General features: G+C 46.6%; 1 protein-coding gene across 1 annotated transcript in view; it reads right to left on the bottom strand.

The window, feature by feature from the left end:
* Positions 1 to 1,472: 1,472 nt before the first annotated feature.
* Positions 1,473 to 16,976, bottom strand: part of zeb2a (zinc finger E-box binding homeobox 2a) — a 38,302-nt gene continuing 22,798 nt past the window's right edge. Inside the window, exons 3-10 of the mRNA XM_080019718.1 lie at positions 16,043 to 16,342; positions 11,949 to 12,017; positions 10,513 to 10,704; positions 9,884 to 10,098; positions 8,066 to 8,174; positions 5,540 to 7,533; positions 4,849 to 5,029; positions 1,473 to 3,015 (exon numbers count right to left, since the gene is read on the bottom strand). Coding sequence (XP_079875844.1) covers positions 2,333 to 3,015; positions 4,849 to 5,029; positions 5,540 to 7,533; positions 8,066 to 8,174; positions 9,884 to 10,098; positions 10,513 to 10,704; positions 11,949 to 12,017; positions 16,043 to 16,342 — 3,743 coding nt within the window. The 3' untranslated portion in view covers positions 1,473 to 2,332. The remainder of the gene's footprint in view (positions 3,016 to 4,848; positions 5,030 to 5,539; positions 7,534 to 8,065; positions 8,175 to 9,883; positions 10,099 to 10,512; positions 10,705 to 11,948; positions 12,018 to 16,042; positions 16,343 to 16,976) is intronic.

The following is a 16,976-nucleotide window of genomic DNA, read 5'->3' on the forward strand; positions in this document are numbered from 1 at the left end:
GTTTATTTATATATATTTGGCTGTTTCTGTTCTGTATTTCCATTTGTGTATATTTGGCTATATTTATATCTTTATAATTTTATTTATTCAATTTATTTTTTGAGTTCTTATTTGTTAAGCTGTCACGCTTTTTTGTAATGCTAATTGTCTGTAGAGAAACATGAAAAATTATTCATATATGAAAATGTACTCGGTAGAATAAACTCATTCTGATTCTGTTTCCAAATATAGCATGTTCATATTTTTCTGTGGATTTAGATTTGTGGTATATGACAAAAATACATGAATAAAAAAATACACTGACAGAACGATGATGTGGCTTAAATGCAATGAACCGACTGTTGTTTAACCGTTTTAATGAAATAGAAATAGAAGGGGTACAAGAAGAATAACACAGCTTTATTAAAATTTAATTTGGCTACATTTATTCGAGCATGGTCATTTCCAAGAGAAATTAAAAATTCAATAATACTTCAGACATTTCAGGAATTTCATCAACAAGTCCCTCTTCACCTCTTCAGCGGGATGAATAAAGTGGATTTCTTTTTTTACTCTCAAAAATACAGTGTTTTCACAATATCGTATCAAAAGTTCCCCAAATTTAGAATTTCCAGTAGTTGAAAGGAAATAAAACAAAAAGAAAAAAAATCGAAAATTTCCAAATACCATAGACGTTCTCTCTATTCATATTTCACTCCAATAGTCAATGACAGAATCCATTTTTTACTAAAATATATCTATTTGTTGAGGAACTATAATACTGTACACTACAGTATGAAATAAATAAAATTAGGAAATATAAAATGAGTCACATAAATAAAATGGTAATCTTAAAATAAAAATGAAAAAAAAAGAAATTTATGTTGGAAAAATCAACAACGACAACAAAAACAAAATACAAAAAAAATAAGTAATACTGACAAATAAGTCATGGAAAAAATACAGAAAAAATTGCACAAACATATGTAAACTAACAAACTGCCGTCTATCTATGCTAATACTGACATAGGTACTTTTTTTTTCTCGAAAAAACAAGGTGAAATATTTATTTTTTTGTTTGTTTGTTTGTTTTAATACTGAAGCCAGAGCAAAGAGAACACGGGTCAACTCTGATTTACACTGTACAAGGATGGCACTTTGCAGAAACGCACGGGTGAAAAGGTTTTGCATATAAGGCTTTCTCTTGAGAAAATAAAACACGAAACCCAAAGGCTCCCGCGCTTTACACCGCTTTACACCGCTTTACAGCCCTTCATTATTTTTTCTCCCCCCCCCGCCCCCACCCCCCTTGCTCCTCTCCCGTCCATCGTTTTGTTTTGCTTTCGTTTTGCCTTTGTTTGTTCTTTTTTTGTGTGTTTTGTTTTGTTTAAGACTCACATCCACATTATTAAAGTCACACAGGTTTAATGTGCCCAAGAACACCCACCCACCCCTCCGCCCCGCCCCGCCCCGCCCCCGCCAACCCCGAAAAAATCGTGCGGTTAGTTCGCCTTGCAAAGAAAACTTTTTTTTTTGAAAGGGTGTAAAAAAAATAGCATGAAATAAAACCAAGGACGTCACAGTAAGTGGCAAGACAAAAAAATACGACGACACCGACGAGACTGCTACCGAATCTTCAAGCATGGTATGAAATATCCAAAGGCTTCTCTCTCTCGCTCTCTCTCTCTCTCTCTCTCTCTCTCTCTCTCTCTCTCTCTTTTCTCCTCCAAAAGTGTTTTTTGTAGTGATTAAAGGGGAACTGGGGAAGCAGGGTCAGAGTGCAATTTCCAGGTTTTTTGGGGCATGAACACGATGAGACACAGAAAGGTTAAGAACATTATAGCACCACACAGCTTTTAGGCCTTTATAATACTGTACATTAAAAACAGCTTCATTTTTCATTTTAATTATAATGATAATCATTATTACTTCTCTCTCTCTCTCTCTCTCTCTCTCTCTCTCTCTCTCTCTAGTCTTTATTTTTTGCATAACGTGGATTTTTAAACAATCCCATCCAGCTTGTTTCTCACAACTCCTGATGTTGGCAGTCACCACATTGCAGCTCCAGTCCATCTTTACAATCTCCGGAAACAGAAAGAAAGAGAAAAAGAAAAAGAAAAAAAAAAGCAAAGCGCTCCACTGAGGCCTCGACTTTTCGAAATGTACGAGTTTGGCGTTTGGCTGGAAGAATGAAAAAAAAAAAAAAAAAAAGGGAAACGAAACAAAACGACATGACAACTATTTGCTGAAAGCTTTTTTTTCTCTTCTTCTTTTTCATCTTCTTCTTCTTCTTCTTCCTCTTCTTCTTCTTCTACTTCTTCTGCCTTTCCGCCGACGTTCTGCCGCTCTGAGGTCAGTCCGCCTCCTCCTGGTCCGACTTCCCGTCTGTTTTCCCTTCTCTCGAGCTCTCGTCCATCAAACGCGCAGAACCCTTGCCCTCGCCGCCGTCCCTCGCCGGGTCCATCTGCCCGCCCGGGCTCCTGCTGTCGCCCTCGTCCCCTTCCTCCTCCTCCTCTTCCTCCTCCTCGTCCTCCATCATCTCCATCTCCATCTCTATCCCCCTGCCTCCCTCCCTATAACTTGCTTCCCGTCTGTCAGTCACCTCCTTGTACACCTCGGCCGCCGCCGCCGCCGCTGCCTCCCGCTCCCGCGCCTTGACGCCTCCCTCGGTGCCGTCCCTCAGGATGGTGCCGCCGGCGTCCTCCTGCTGGTCCTCGGGGTCCGAGTAGCCCAGGCGCCCCAGGCCCTGCAGGTAGGCGGCCCGCCTCATTAGCAGCTCGGTGGGCTCCAGGATGCCCTTGTCCTCGCCGTCACCCCGGGCCTCGCGCTCGGCCGCCTCCCGCTCCTCGGCCTCGCGCTTGCAGTATGAGTAGCGGTGGTTCATGTGCTGCGAGTACGACCCCGAGTGCGAGAACCGCTTGCCGCACTTGTCGCACTGGTACGGCTTCTCGCCCGAGTGCAGGCGCGAGTGCTCGATGAGATGGTGCTTGTGTTTGAAGGCCTTCTTGCAGATCTGGCACTGGTGTGGACGCTTGCCTGCGGAGAGACAGGGGGAGAGTAGGTGTTACTATGGTGACTAAGAGCGCTCTCAGTCAGTGACAAAACGCTAAATGCTAAAACACAAGATGCCGGAGAAGAAGGGAAAATCACTCATGGCACATATTTAGAAAACATGGAATGCCTATGCGTTCATCTATGTACATGTCGCTTAAACATACGCCGTGAAGCGCCATCATCCCCATTGACAACAACCCCAAATGACAAGCCCCCCCACCCTCCCAAAAACGTTTGAGCTAATTTTGGAAGCTTGTTTGGGATCATTACTGGATGTGGTCTTCGTCTGTGACCGTGGCAAATATAACCCTTGTGGGAGATGTGGGGGGCGGGTGGGGAGGGGCGGGGGCAGTGGCAAGTGTAGAATAGGATGCCTGGAGAAGTGGGCGAGGTGAAACCCAAGCAGTCTGGCCATCTCTGACACCGATGGGAGCGTGTTTTCATGACATCATGGACCAGATTAACAAGCTGGGGGGGGGGGGGCAGGATTAGACATTCCTCCGCCCGATAGTATGTGGCGGGCGCCGTATTTGCGGCGGGAACTTCACACCCGTAAGTTACCCCTCCTCACGCACACACCTTCGCGTGTACTATCGCCAGCCTTCTGGGTTTACTACGACTCAGTACCAGCCATCTGACTTCTCTCTCGAACAGGACGGGGCTTTCTGGTGCCAAACTCACGAGGCCTGTGCGCCCGACAGCCTTCCAAGGCGCACATCCCACGCACACATGCACACGACGCCTTCCGTCCTGTGTGTGTGCCAAAAGTCACACACACGTAGACACACACACACGCGCTGGAGACACACGAGCGCGCAAGCATCCAGGCGAATCCTAAGCCACAAATAGCCTTGGAATGCATATAACATCTTCCATAGTTGGCATAGTTAGAGTGCCCCAAACACATCACACACACACACACACACACACACACACAGACATACACGCGCACAAAAGCTCGGTAGGGTTAAAATAAATGAGACGGCGGATTCCTCGCCGAGCATTCCCGCGCCGACTGACACGGTGGATGCGAGGCACAGATGATGCAACGCAGTGAAAGAGAGGTAGAGCGGGTCGTATCTTTGAAGGATATTTTTGTTGTTATTAAAGAACCAGAGAGGTCATGACCTCAAACTCTCAAACTTGGCACCGTGTGCAAAAAAAAAACCCTCACCGACTCCGATTCTCCGAGTCTCAGAAAAGCTTTAATACGCGTTTGGGAACGTTGCAATTTGGTCCATTCTGCCCGTGCTGTTGAGCAGAGACACTCCACCTAAAAAACCTCCTTCGGACGCCCCTGCAGGCTCTCTCTCTCTCTCTCTCTTTCTCTCTATCTCTCTCTCTCTCTCTCTCTCTTCCCTACCCACCCCTCGCTCCACCACTCCAGCACACAAAACGCGGCATTAATGGAACGCCTCAGGAGATTTTGTTTATATATATATATATATATATATATATATATATATAATTTGTGGCACTGTATGTTTATGTAACCCCTCTACCTATGAAAAGATCCCTACCCCCCTGTTGAAAAACAAGGAACATGTTAAAGGCCATGGCTTGAAATACAGAGAATCAAAATAAAGGAAAAGAAAAGAGAAATCATTAAATATCAGAACTACAAGGGGGGGGGGGGGGGGTTGCTACGGGACAAAAACAAATAAAATGAAGCAGCAGGGGGTGGGGGAGGGGTGGAACAAAAAGTTTTTTTTTTTTTAAAGACAGAAGATATGCGTGGGGGGGAGAGGGGGAAGGGGGGTGGTACAAAAGCATAGGGGGTCGGGGGTAAAAAAGAAGTGTCCAAATGTTATATACCTGTGTGCTCATATTTGTGTCTTAGGAGGGAACTGGTCTTCTGGAATGTTTTGTCGCACAAGTCACACGCGTACATACCACTTTCAGTCTTCTTAATCTTCTTCCTGGAGAGGAGCGAATCGCTGTCTGTCAGGTCCTCCAGGCCTGACAGATAGTCTGCGGTGCCGTCCAGTAGCTCCCCCTGCGAGAGGCAAGCAGATTTTTTTTTTGTTTTTCTTTTGTCAGTGCCAGGCCGGTAATCCACACCTGTCACCTCAACCCCGGAGAGACACCCTCTGCTCCCCTCCATGATCCCAAGTCTGGACAGGGCTTAGCAGCGACCAACCTGGGTAAGTCCCTCCCAGTCAGGAGACACTTGGGGATAGGGGGCAACATATGGGGCTTTTTTTAAATGCTGCGTTGTGGGGTTTTTGGGGGCGATGTGTTTGAAAAGCAGACAGCAACTGTGTAAACATTGCTAATTTGATTAACATGGGAGGTTCATATAACCCATGTCATTTTCGGTGGCCTTTTCAAAGGAGTTTCTAAGAGGTCGAGGGTATAAGCAGGTAAAGAGACTATTGGAGGAAATATACTTTCTTGAGAAAACCTATTCGGCTTAATGAATGACTGATACTCATCTAAATGTGCTTCATTGAAAGGAGCAAATATTGTAGAAATAACAAAGATTGTGGTCTTTCTTCCAGCTTACCTGGAAACCTGGTTTTCGTTGATATTTTCTCCTCTGTTGCATTTCTGCAAATGTTGCCGCCCCAGTAGCATAGGTGTAGGCCATGTGGGGCAAGAAGCTCATTGGGTCCAGCCCCGGGTAGGGCCTAAGGCCTGGGATGCTGGCCTGGGCCGGAGTCATGAATGTGGGAGGAGGGAAGGCTCCATGAGGTGGCAGGGATGTATACATGTGACCTCCGGCAAAAGGATTGATACCAAAAATGGGACTGGTGCTCTTCTCGAGCGGATGGCCAGTGTTCCCTCCAGTGTTGCTTTCGGAGCCAAGAAACTCCTTCTTGATATTAACCAAATCCAGCGGCCTGTTCTGTTCTCTTGTGGGTGTCTCACCATTGCGTTCCACCCTGAAGCCATTTAGTTTGGGACGCTTTTCCCCAGTAGAGATTCCCTTGTTGTTGGCCATGTGTTTTGGAAGGGACAGATCCAATGGTGCATCCCCATGTGCATCCTCGGAGGCTAAGCTGTTTGGGGTATAAGAGCTGCTCTGAGAGTTTTTGGAAGAAGTGGAGGAGAGATTTAGGGGTGATGGAGTGCTGCTCCTCAAGTGGTCCATGGGGTCTAGTGGTTTATCACCTGTCTGTCTGTTGGCTGTAAACTGGTTGGCCTTTAAGAGTCTGTGCGAGGCATCACCATTGGTGAAGCCTCCATGTAAGTCCACTGGAGCAAATGACATTTGCTGCTGTACCAAGGAAATAGGTGACCTGTTGAGGTTGTGGTTGACCTCTGGGCCGCTGCGGTCCCGTGGGGGTGACCTTTTCCTCATATTGTTTACATGGCTGTTTTGGTTCTTCCACTGGGAAAACCACTCTTTGACAAATTCTTGAGGCAAACCCACAGCAGTAGAAATCTTCAACAGTTCCTCTGAGTTTGGCTCAGTGTTCATGGCAAAGTAGGCCTTAAGCACTGACACATGATCTTTGAAGGGATTGGTGGGACTGGTGGTTCCCCTCTCAGACAGAGCACTGGATATCAGCGCAGTTTGCTGCTCTGATGGCATCATCCCCCTGCGGCTGACAGGTCCATTTTCAGCCGGCTGCAGAACAGCTTTGATCTCCTCATTCATTTTGCACATGTAGCGCTCATGTTGGTGCAACGGGATGGGTCCAGGGAAGGTCTCCTTGCAGTACTGACAGGAGAATGGCAGGAACTGGGACTGGTTGTCGTGAGCCTTATTTTCATGGCTGAGTTCCACTGAATGGTTTTGCCTTTCCTTCTTGATGTCCACTTGTCTTTTGGAGTCATCAATTAGGCTCTTGGCTTCATTGACTTTCTCCAGTGTGTAGTCTATGATACTTTTAGTTGGGCTGGTCTGGCCCACTACCTGGAAGCTTGCCCTTGAGGAAGAGAGGGCCAGCTTCTGCTCCTCCATCTGGGCTCCCAACTCTTTCATGTAGGCCCTGAGCTTGGAGATCTCCTCTGGGTTCCCATCCATTTTTTGCCTGCACACTGTGTTGTCCACTATCTGGAGGACCTTCTGCACCTCACTCAGGTTGTTCCCAAGGGAGCCAGCGTAGCCCAGAAAGGGTATGTCCAGACCCATGCCCCCCAGTTGCTGCAGAGGGCTCTGCGAAGAGCTGTGGATCCCCAAGGGGCTTCCGCCCCCACGGCCAGCTCCATTCATGTATGCTCCCGGTCCCCCAAAGCCATGCTGAGAAGCAATCAATAGCCGGTAGTCGTTGAAGTCCATTGGCTCTGGCTTGATGTCAAGCTGACTCTGTTGGTCTTGTGTGCCTAGGGGACGTCCATTCTCTAGCTTGTGACGGAGCTGGGCCAGTGCTGGGCTGCCAGGAGAGGATGTGGTAGAGTTAGGGGAGGAGCCAGGCTTGGCGTTGTTTCCATTTCGTACCCGTCCATTGACGGCAATCAGGCCAATGCATTTCTTGCTGCTGATGTGGGAGCTGTAGGATCCAGAGTGGGAGAATCGCTTCTTACAGTTGGAGCACTCATATGGCTTCTCACCTGTAAGTCAACAAAAAGTGTATTGTGAAATTAATTATAGCAGAATTATGTGACCTAATCATGGGCATACAAATGACGCTTTTACCATTTGTTTATGATTTATATGATTTCCTTATATCCCCATTTGAAATCCCCATGATTTTAAGATTTGTTTTATTGTTGTCAAAATGTTGTCAAAAAATAATTACGTAGAAAAGCAGTTACGTAAAACACTGTAACAGTTATTAATAGTCAGTTGTGATCTAACCATGCATATGAGTGTGCAGAAGACCCAATAATCATGTATGAACATTTGCATTTCTAATCAATTTCCATCCAGCCCCTTCAACATGCTGGATGGGCTATGATTCCCTTCATGTGGTGGAATTACTCAGTTATGAAACAGGTCTCTAAAATCGAATGAGTCATTAACTGACAGGGGCAAAAAAATAATCTTATCAATTTCCACCTTCCTGACATGAAACCCCTGTCATCTACAGTCATTTGAATTAATTTCGCAATCAAGGGCAGAAGCCAGTCATGGAATACCCACCACTGTGAATGCGGAGATGTTCCTTCAGGTGATGCTTATATTTGAAGGCTTTCCCACACTCGGTGCATTTGAACTTGCGGTTGCCAGCGCCCTCGTTCAGCAGCTGGGGCTGTGGGGGAAAAGAACAGGAAAGGAGTTTTAATTTCCGTCGTACACATTTGAAAAGCAGCGAGACCCGCCAAACAGAGAGTGAATAAAACAAATGTGATCAGTTATTTTAATCTTGCATTAAAAGTACCCTGAGACCCATGCTGCGTGCCAACCAAAGCTCTTTACATACATACATACACAGTTCTTCTGACTGCACATCTTAAAATCTTCCGACTGCTAAAGAAACCCACTTATCGCATTCTGGAAAGCAGTGTGTGGGCAGAATGTGTTCAAAGGTAACGGCTTAGTGTAGGTGCATTTCCTTCATTTGAAATTCAAATAGGCAAAGATCAACAAACAAAAACACTGGAAAGGGAGATGCAGTCCCCTGAGCCAATGCTAAAAGTTAATGCAAAATGGGTGGGATGTCTGCGCGCACGCCTGCTTAAATCCCAGCATCGGGAATCAGACATCACTTTTCGCTCCAGATGCATGAGTGACTGGGATGTGCCCCAAGGAATTTAGAGTTAATATCGAATGTCCTGTTTCAAATCTTGAAGAGTGGCAATAATGCTGCCGAAAATGAATGATGATGAACAGAAAAACAAACCTCATCATACAGTGGTGGATTCAATGCGATTTTTGCACCATAATTGCCCTGTTTTACACCCCTGCTCACCCCTTTGCGCAAAGGGTGGTCACATGACCCCTCCTCGGTCTTCCTTTAACCATTTAACTCAGAGGAAGTACACAAATAAACAAGCACTTAAAGTCATTTGGGGATTATGACTCCGCAGATCGCCGGGGAAAAGGGCCATCTGCTCCCGTTTAAGGCAGTCAGAAGGAGAAACGGGGGTCAGGTGATGGAGGAGCAGGGAGCGACGTTTTTGTGGAGGCAAGTTACTGCTTCTGTTACGTCGAGGCTCGGGCAAATTTGAGGTCCAAAGCTGACAGGCTTAACTCAGGAAATCTCATTGTGATCACGGTATAATTGGAAAATTGAATGATTCACTGCTTATTTATAGGGTCCAAGAGGAGTTTCTGGATGGCCAGTGCCCGTAAAAAACAAGCGGCACATACAGTTGGACCGGTAACAACAACAATGTTCCTATTCTGTGTAAAATAAACGATACAAGGCCTTCCCTTCCACAGGAAAATAAACGCTGGGAATAAAAGGAAACGGCCTATATCTGGGACTATCTTTATTAGTGCTAATTTCTAATCAAATCTGTTCCAGTTCCAGTTCCAGCAACAGCTGATGTAAAAAGTCAGATGGCCCGGGGAAGTCAATATGCTTGTACATCCCACGCGTTGCCTCACTGTAGGCGGAAACTTGGGGAGGGGGGGGCAAAACAAAATGCAGCTGCTAACTAGCAGCACGGGTCTGATTTTTTAAGAGAACGAGGAATGAAAAATGAACTTGTTTTAAAACAGGCAGGGGAAGAAGAAAAAAAAAACGACGGCGACAGGAAATGGACTCCGGCGCTCACTCGAGAGAACAGGATTCCGCAGAAGTGCACTGGCTAACCATGAGGAAAACATTACTGCCGTTTTTTCTAATTGGTGCCATGTTTTTTTTCAACCGGGAATGAGGGCAGTGTGGGAAAGTGACGCTGCCTGTTTGCGGAGGAAAAACAATTTAAAAGCAAATGTAAATAAGGGGGCGGGAGTGGGAGATCGGGGTGGGGTCAGCTGGATAAATGAGATGGGAATGACACCGCGTCTCACCTGATCTCTGCCCGGCTTGTGCGTGGCCATGTGGCGCTCCAGCTGCGTGCGGTGCGTGAAGGTCTCGGCGCACAGCGGGCAGGGGAAACTCTCCTCATTCTTCTCGTGGCGGTACTTGATGTGCTCCTTGAGCGACGTCAGCCGCTTGTAGCCCCGGTCGCAGTATGGGCAGGTCAGAAGCTGGGCGAAGTCGTCCGCGGTGCCGGGCGGCAGGTCTGAGAAAAAAGAGGGGGAGGGAGGGGTCAGATGAGGTTGACTTGGCGGTGGGGGGGGTCAGCTAATGGAGACTAATGGCTCGTTCCTCGGGTGTAACATGAGGAGGCGGTTGATCTGCAACCCCAGAGGCCATAGAGTCGCGCCATCCTCTCTCTGTAAGGCTTGGCGATGAAAAGTTTGGCTCTTTTTGCCAATTCATCTCTTTATGGGTCGACTCAGTTCAAAGATTTGCTCAACTTGCACTCTTTGATTAAGTTGGTGCAACGAGAGCCAAAAGAGTCGGTTTAGGCTCTGAGTTCGCTTCGAAAACGAATCGACTGCGAGTCGTGCGTCACATGATCAGCTCGCACTCAAACACACAAGGCGTGAGAATCAGTTCCAGCTTCCTGTACCCCAGCCAAGGTCTCTCTCACCGTTCTCGTTTTCGTCTTGACCGATGGCCTCTGGCGTGCCGAGTCGGGTCACCTCCTCGGGGGCCTCCGGGTAGATGATGGCCGTGTCGCCGCGCTGCAGGTACTCGGCGATGCTGGCCGTGTGGCCGTCGCTGTCCTCCAGCTTGCGTTTCAAGTACTCGTCCAGCTCCGAGACACCTTCCAGTCCCTTGGCTGAACGGAAAGGAGAGGAAGGAGACGTGAGCGTCAAAAAAAAAAAAAAAAAGCCAATGAAGTTGCTCTTCCTGACCTACTCGAAGATGTTAACACGACCCCGAAAAACAAAACAAACAAAAAAAAAAAACCCAGTCTCTGCTAATTGTGATGAGAATCACAGAGGAAGCCATTAGGGCACTACTTAGAGGGAGCGTATACATTTAAGTTACCATTAATGATATTGGGTAATGGTTTCCACCACGAAAAATAAGGTAATAGAGGAACGATAATTTCACCATTACGTAGTGGGCGCTGTTAAGTGATGGCGAGAAAAGGGAGAAACAAAAACATTTCAGAATAAACATCACTTTGCGCTTCACTTCAGTACTTCTAGTATAGATAGTAATTTGGTTAAGATGCAATTAGGTTTTCGTAGTTTACTAATCACATTGCGAATATTCCTTGACCTCGTTCAAGCAGAAAATGTAATTAGTGGTCGTGAAGGAGTTTAAAGCGCGTCTTCCAGTAACGTTTACCAAGTGTATTTACTGAGACGGTTCAGCGTGTGTGGACGTTGGTGGACGTATCTTGGAATAGCGGGCAAAGCTCGGTCTTCAGTGGTGCAGTATAGTTTATTATAGCGGGTATACTGCAGGGAGGGAATCATGGTGGGGAGGGTTTTGGTGAAAGTTCTGTCACAAAGCAATATTGTTATGTATCCTTGCACATTTTTTAGTGGGTATTCAGAAATCCCGCAGCTTTCTTAGTGGGTACATGGCGTATACTGGCGTACCACGGAAACTACACCATTGCTTCTAATGTTATCTCCGGCGGCTCACTTTCCCTTTTGGAAGCCCACACCTCACCCGATCGAGTCATGCCTTGTTTGCTTTCAGACACAATCAATATGAGCCTGTTGCAGTTGGAAAATTGACAATTTATTGTCTCTTTGTAACCGAATTGGAAAGTGAATCAACCCGACAAATCCGTTTGCTGCCAAAACTCAATTCGGCGCCCCCAAAAAAATAAAAAAAACGCTGTCGGCGCCGCCATCCCGCCTACAACTCATAATTTTCCGGATCCGATGCTTGGAGAAGCATCGTAACTGGCGGCGTGCCGTTGTGTGTGTGTGTGTGTTTCCTATTAGGTAAATCACCTGAACGACACGCCTCGCTGAGCCTGGGCTATTTCACGGTGCTACTGGGTGATTTAACGCCGGCGGGTAGGGGTGGGGGTGATGGGGTTCCCATTCACGGACTCACCTGTGCCATTTCCGATGCCGTGAAGAGACCCCTCTGGCCCCAGCGGCTCATATTCATCCTTCCTCTCATCTATGAAGGGGAGAGAGAGAGAGAGAGAGAGAGAGAGAGAGAGAGAGAGAGAGAGAGAGAGAGGTATTTAATCTACTTCCCCAACTGAACTGTGCCTAACGCAGTTTTCGTTCAAATCGTAAGTATGACCGCGCCGCACCGCTCCGGGGGCTAAGTCAGTCGGAATGCTCCACATCCGAACCAGCAAACAAGCACCTCTCTTTCACCATGGCTCATAACATGAAGGTATTTTTCCAGATAATGATGGGGGTAGTGGTGGTGGTGGGGGTGGTGGGGGTTGTACATATACTGCGCCTATTGTGTTTATTCCTCCTGGGCCTTCTCATGTGACTGCTCCACAGGAGTCACAAGCATCATAAGCTGGCCCTTCAAAGGAGGGCCCCGCCCCACCCACTACCCCCCACCCCGACACCTCCACGCACCCACAAACAGCCGGCCGACGGAAAGCAAGAATGGAAAGCAGGGACCACCAGCACCCCCGCCCCCATAACCCGCACTCCTCTCCTCCTCTACTGCTTGACTTGCTTTAACTTCCTTCCTCATATGAAAAGGAGAGCATCAAACAGGAACCTTCTCGGTGGCCCTGGCGCTCCCAGTTTGAGTCACACCGGTCACAAGATGTCATGCTGTACGGACATTGCAGTTCATGTTCAGGCAGCGAAATAAACAGAGACAGTGGTGTCGAAGCCACGAACTGACAAAGGATATATTGTTAAATAAATGAAAACAAAAAATAAAATAATAATCATAATAAGAAGAATGAAAACAATAACAATAATATTTACAATTAAATTAATATTTATAATAATAATTATAATTATATATATATATATATATTCACTATATTTGCTTTCTTGATTGATTAGAATGCAGCCATTTTAAGAACAGCAAAGAACACAATCAATTAATAACTTCTCTTATGCTGCTCTTATTCATTTACTTGAGTTCTGTTCAACTTAGAAAAGTTCCAATTGATTGAAATTGTTTTTGAATTTCAGTTAACAGTGAAACAATTTCTTCATAATAATATATGCAGTGTGAAAATACACATAAGCATAATGATTAATTTGCTGTATGGTTAAAATGGCGTTTAAAAAGTTTGAAAGGAAAGTGATAAATCGATCGATTGAACAAAATGACCATTGTGTGTAAAAAAGAAATAATAAAGGAAAATTGTGTTGATGTATTTATCTATTTGTTTATTTATTTTTATTTTAATATTTATTAATAAATATTATTTCACATTTTTTATATTTTTTTAACTATTTATTAATGTCATTGTGTGTGATTGTATTGGTAATGAAACAGCTTTCACATTCATGCATGAGAACTAGAAAACATTCCTACTTGAGGTCACAAGCTGGAATGGATATCTATGCATAACTCAAGACAGGAAGTACTGAGACAGAATTTCACGACAAGAGTTTTGTAGCATAACTTTTCTGTGTGGGTTGGGGGGGGGGGGGGGTTGCGAGTTAATCACAAATCACAGGAGTGGATTTGTTTCTTTGAGGATCAGGTTTAAACGAGAAAAATAACGAGTGCGGTGAAAAAGTAGAACTCTCCGCTCCTCGGGCGACAGGGAGATAAGACGGAAAAATCGGTTCTAAACGCCTCATGAGGAGGGACGACCAGAAGCATGTGGCTCCTTCCTTCAGATGAAAAAGCCAGTGGGTGGAATCGTTGCCAGACGATTGACAATTAGCGCCATTCTCCAACACGGGGTGATTTTTTTTTTTTTTTTTTTTTTTTTTGTGGGCTGCCGTCTCCGAGTGGAGAGAGAGAGAGAGAGAGAGAGAGAGAGAAAGAGGACAAAGGCATGTGAGTCACACCCTGCGCCGCTGTCGTAGGATCTAGACACTGTACTCAAGTGTCATGCTATTTTCAGTGCACCCCTCTTCCCCCGTCTCCTCCTCCACGCCGCGTACAGTGCATGGGATAGAAAATGGTGGCTCTTTGTATTTGCAGTCTCATTCTTTTTTTTTCTTTTTTTTCCCGAGTGACAGAGAGAGAGGGAGAGAGAGAGAGAGAGAAAGAGACAAGATGGAGGTGACATTGTGGCATTATGAGGATTTCACTTCTGTTTGCGGTTCTCCTGTTTTCGACGGCCGAGCCCTGTTCGACTGCCGCACTTTGCGAGCTCCCGCTTCTCCTTTCCTTCGTGCGAGGGCGGTGGCGGCGGCGGCAGTGGCAGCACACCTCAAAGTTCCCGCCTCTGCAGCTAGAAATGGCTGCGGATGGTTAAAAGGGTTGAAAAGGGCGTAAAGCGGGCGAGAGTTTCGATGCAGTAGCAACGAGGTTTCGCTTCTCCAATCTCCAATGGACTTGCAAATCACTACCGTGCCTCTTGTGCTGTTCGGCAATGAGCGGGATCTCTTTTCAAATTCGCCATCTGGGCGAGGAAGGGAATCATATTTTCCCCTCCGACATTAACGTCAAGAATAACGGCTCTGCGGGTCGAGCGCTCCGACAGCTCAAATCGCATTAAAAGGGCACGGCGCTAAATCGCGACTTGAGCAAACCGGCTGGAGCAGATGCGCTAAACGGGCGTTGATTCCTTAAACCGCTTTTCGTATGATGATGATAATGATGCGAGCGCCTCCCCCCTTTCCGCAAATGATATTTTCATTTACAATTCTTGCCTCGGCCTCGCTTTTCAGGGGGGGGGGGGGTTCTGTTTTTTTTTTTTTCCCCGGCGGTATTACCGCGCGCACGCGCACCCCACTTGGTCATTAGCGAAGACGGATAGGCGGCGCCGGTCCGTTTTTTAAACTGGGTGTCTCGCATGACTTCTCGCCCCACTCTGTATCTGTCAAGCAGCCCCGGAATGGGGGGCCTATTATGCATGTAAATGGCCATCATAAAGCTCCAAATTTCATTTAGGGCCTGTTAATGAGTCCTGCAAGAGCCCTGCGAACCCCCTCCTCCTTTTACAATCCCGTTTGGCTCCTAATTAAAAGTATTTGTCTTTGTGGCCCCGGTGACACTGGTTGTCATTGGCGTGGTGGTGGGGATGGAGCTAGGGGGTGGGGGCGTGGGGTTCGGGGGTTCGGGGGCAACAGGTTTGAACATGGTTAGGTTACTTGATAGGTCACTGAGAAGTGAATTTCAATGGGGCTCTTCCATTTAAAAAAAGCAGAAATTGGACATCGGGTCGCCATAATGTCACGTACTGCAGGTCCGGTGCCACGGCTCCATCCGTCAAAATGGACGGGCGAGTGGGCGGGCGGGGGGCTTGATATCTGACTCTAGTAAAACATGGGGTAATAGGGTGAGGTGTGTTTTAAACACCACTCAGTGGGAACTAGGACGGGACCAGAGGTGTGAAAGTGTGTGAGAAAAGGGTTTGGGTGTTGAAGGCGATGACATCGCCCTCGTAGCGTAAGTCGACCATCGCGTTCCTGCCCACATCTGAGTTTAAAGACCAGAGAAAATAACCTCTCTCTCTCCCTCTCTCCACACTTGCCAAGAGAAACGATAAATACGAAAAATAATTTATAATCGAAGTGTTCAAAAAAAAAGCAAAAAGGGGAGATAAACTGGAGATTGTATCTCGAAGATTATATCGTCGTATCCAGAAAATGAGACCGACCCTTTCTTTTTTTTTTAAGCTTTTTTCTTTCTTGATAGAATCAAGGAACCAGGGGGATTTTAATATACAAGGAATTTGTTGTGGTTGGTTAGGATTGGTGCATTTTGTCTTAAGTCAAAGAAAAATATGAATAGACTAAAATAAAATATTAAATATTAAATATTAAATATTAAATTAAAGAATTAAAAATGTATTAAATTAAATTACAGATATAGACCAAATATACACAAAAACAAAACAAATAGCCTAATATATAAAGAAATATAATATATACATAATGTATATAAAGAACATACAAAGTGTGATTTAATGCAATGAATGAATTCCTGGTCTGGGTATATAAGGTGTGAATTTTAAGTGTATTGACTTATTTATTACATGGAGTTATTACAGTGTTTATTTCCATATCTTTCCACGGTGGGGGTCAACTCACTGGTGCCGTTGAGGCATCCGTGCATGTCGTCGCCCATGCGCCAGGCCCGCCGCTCCTGCCGGCTGTCCTGGGCCTCGGGGCCCTCCTGGCCCCGGTAGGACAGCAGGGCGTGGCCAACCCGCGGCGAGGCCTCGGGGGCGGGCACGCCGGCGGGGCTGCCGGCCCCCGCCGCCATCTCCATCTCCTCCTCCCTCCCGCCGCCGCCGCCGCCGTTGGGCAGGCCGCTCTCTTCCGACACCAGCGGCCTGTCGTCCTCGTCCGTCTCCGAGCCCGTTTCCACCACGTTCTCATAGTTGAGCACTGCGCGACACAAACAAACACAACAACAACAACAAAAAAAAAAAGGTTAGCTTTGCTTTCAAAAACAACGTCCGTCCCTCAAGTCACATTCCTTGGTTGAGAGGGTGGGAAGGTTTCTTCTCTTTTTTTTTCCTCTCTCCCCGGCCTCAGACACCCCAGGGACCGAGCCCAAATGGATGGAAAGCCCTTGTAAATATTACATCTCTGCCTCTTGATAACAACTTGATTCAGACCCAGCCGCCCACAATCCAAGGAATTAACAGCAAAAGGCATGAAATGGCCCCCCGCTCCCAGATAAAAAAAAAGGTGCATGAGAAAAAGCAGAGGGCCGTGGAAGGAAGAGGGGAGGAAGGGAGGAAGGGGGAGAGAGAGAGAGAGAGAGAGAGAGGAGAGTGAAGGAGGCCGATGGGATGGGTTAGGATGGGGGCGGGGGGGGGGGCGTAGTAAGTAAGCAGCCATGACATCATGGGAACTAGACGCAGGAAAAGTGGGGCCTGAGGGTGTTGCAGAGGGAGAGGGAGAGAAAAACGAGACGAGAAAAACAAAAAAAAACAAAACGAGAACATTTTTCAGGTTCATTTCACGTTCCCGCGCGCATCGCCAAATAAAGCGATATTTCGGCGAGCTCTCGCGC

The sequence above is a fragment of the Zeus faber genome, assembly GCF_960531495.2.
Source record: "Zeus faber genome assembly, chromosome: 18".
Lineage (NCBI taxonomy): Eukaryota > Metazoa > Chordata > Actinopteri > Zeiformes > Zeidae > Zeus > Zeus faber.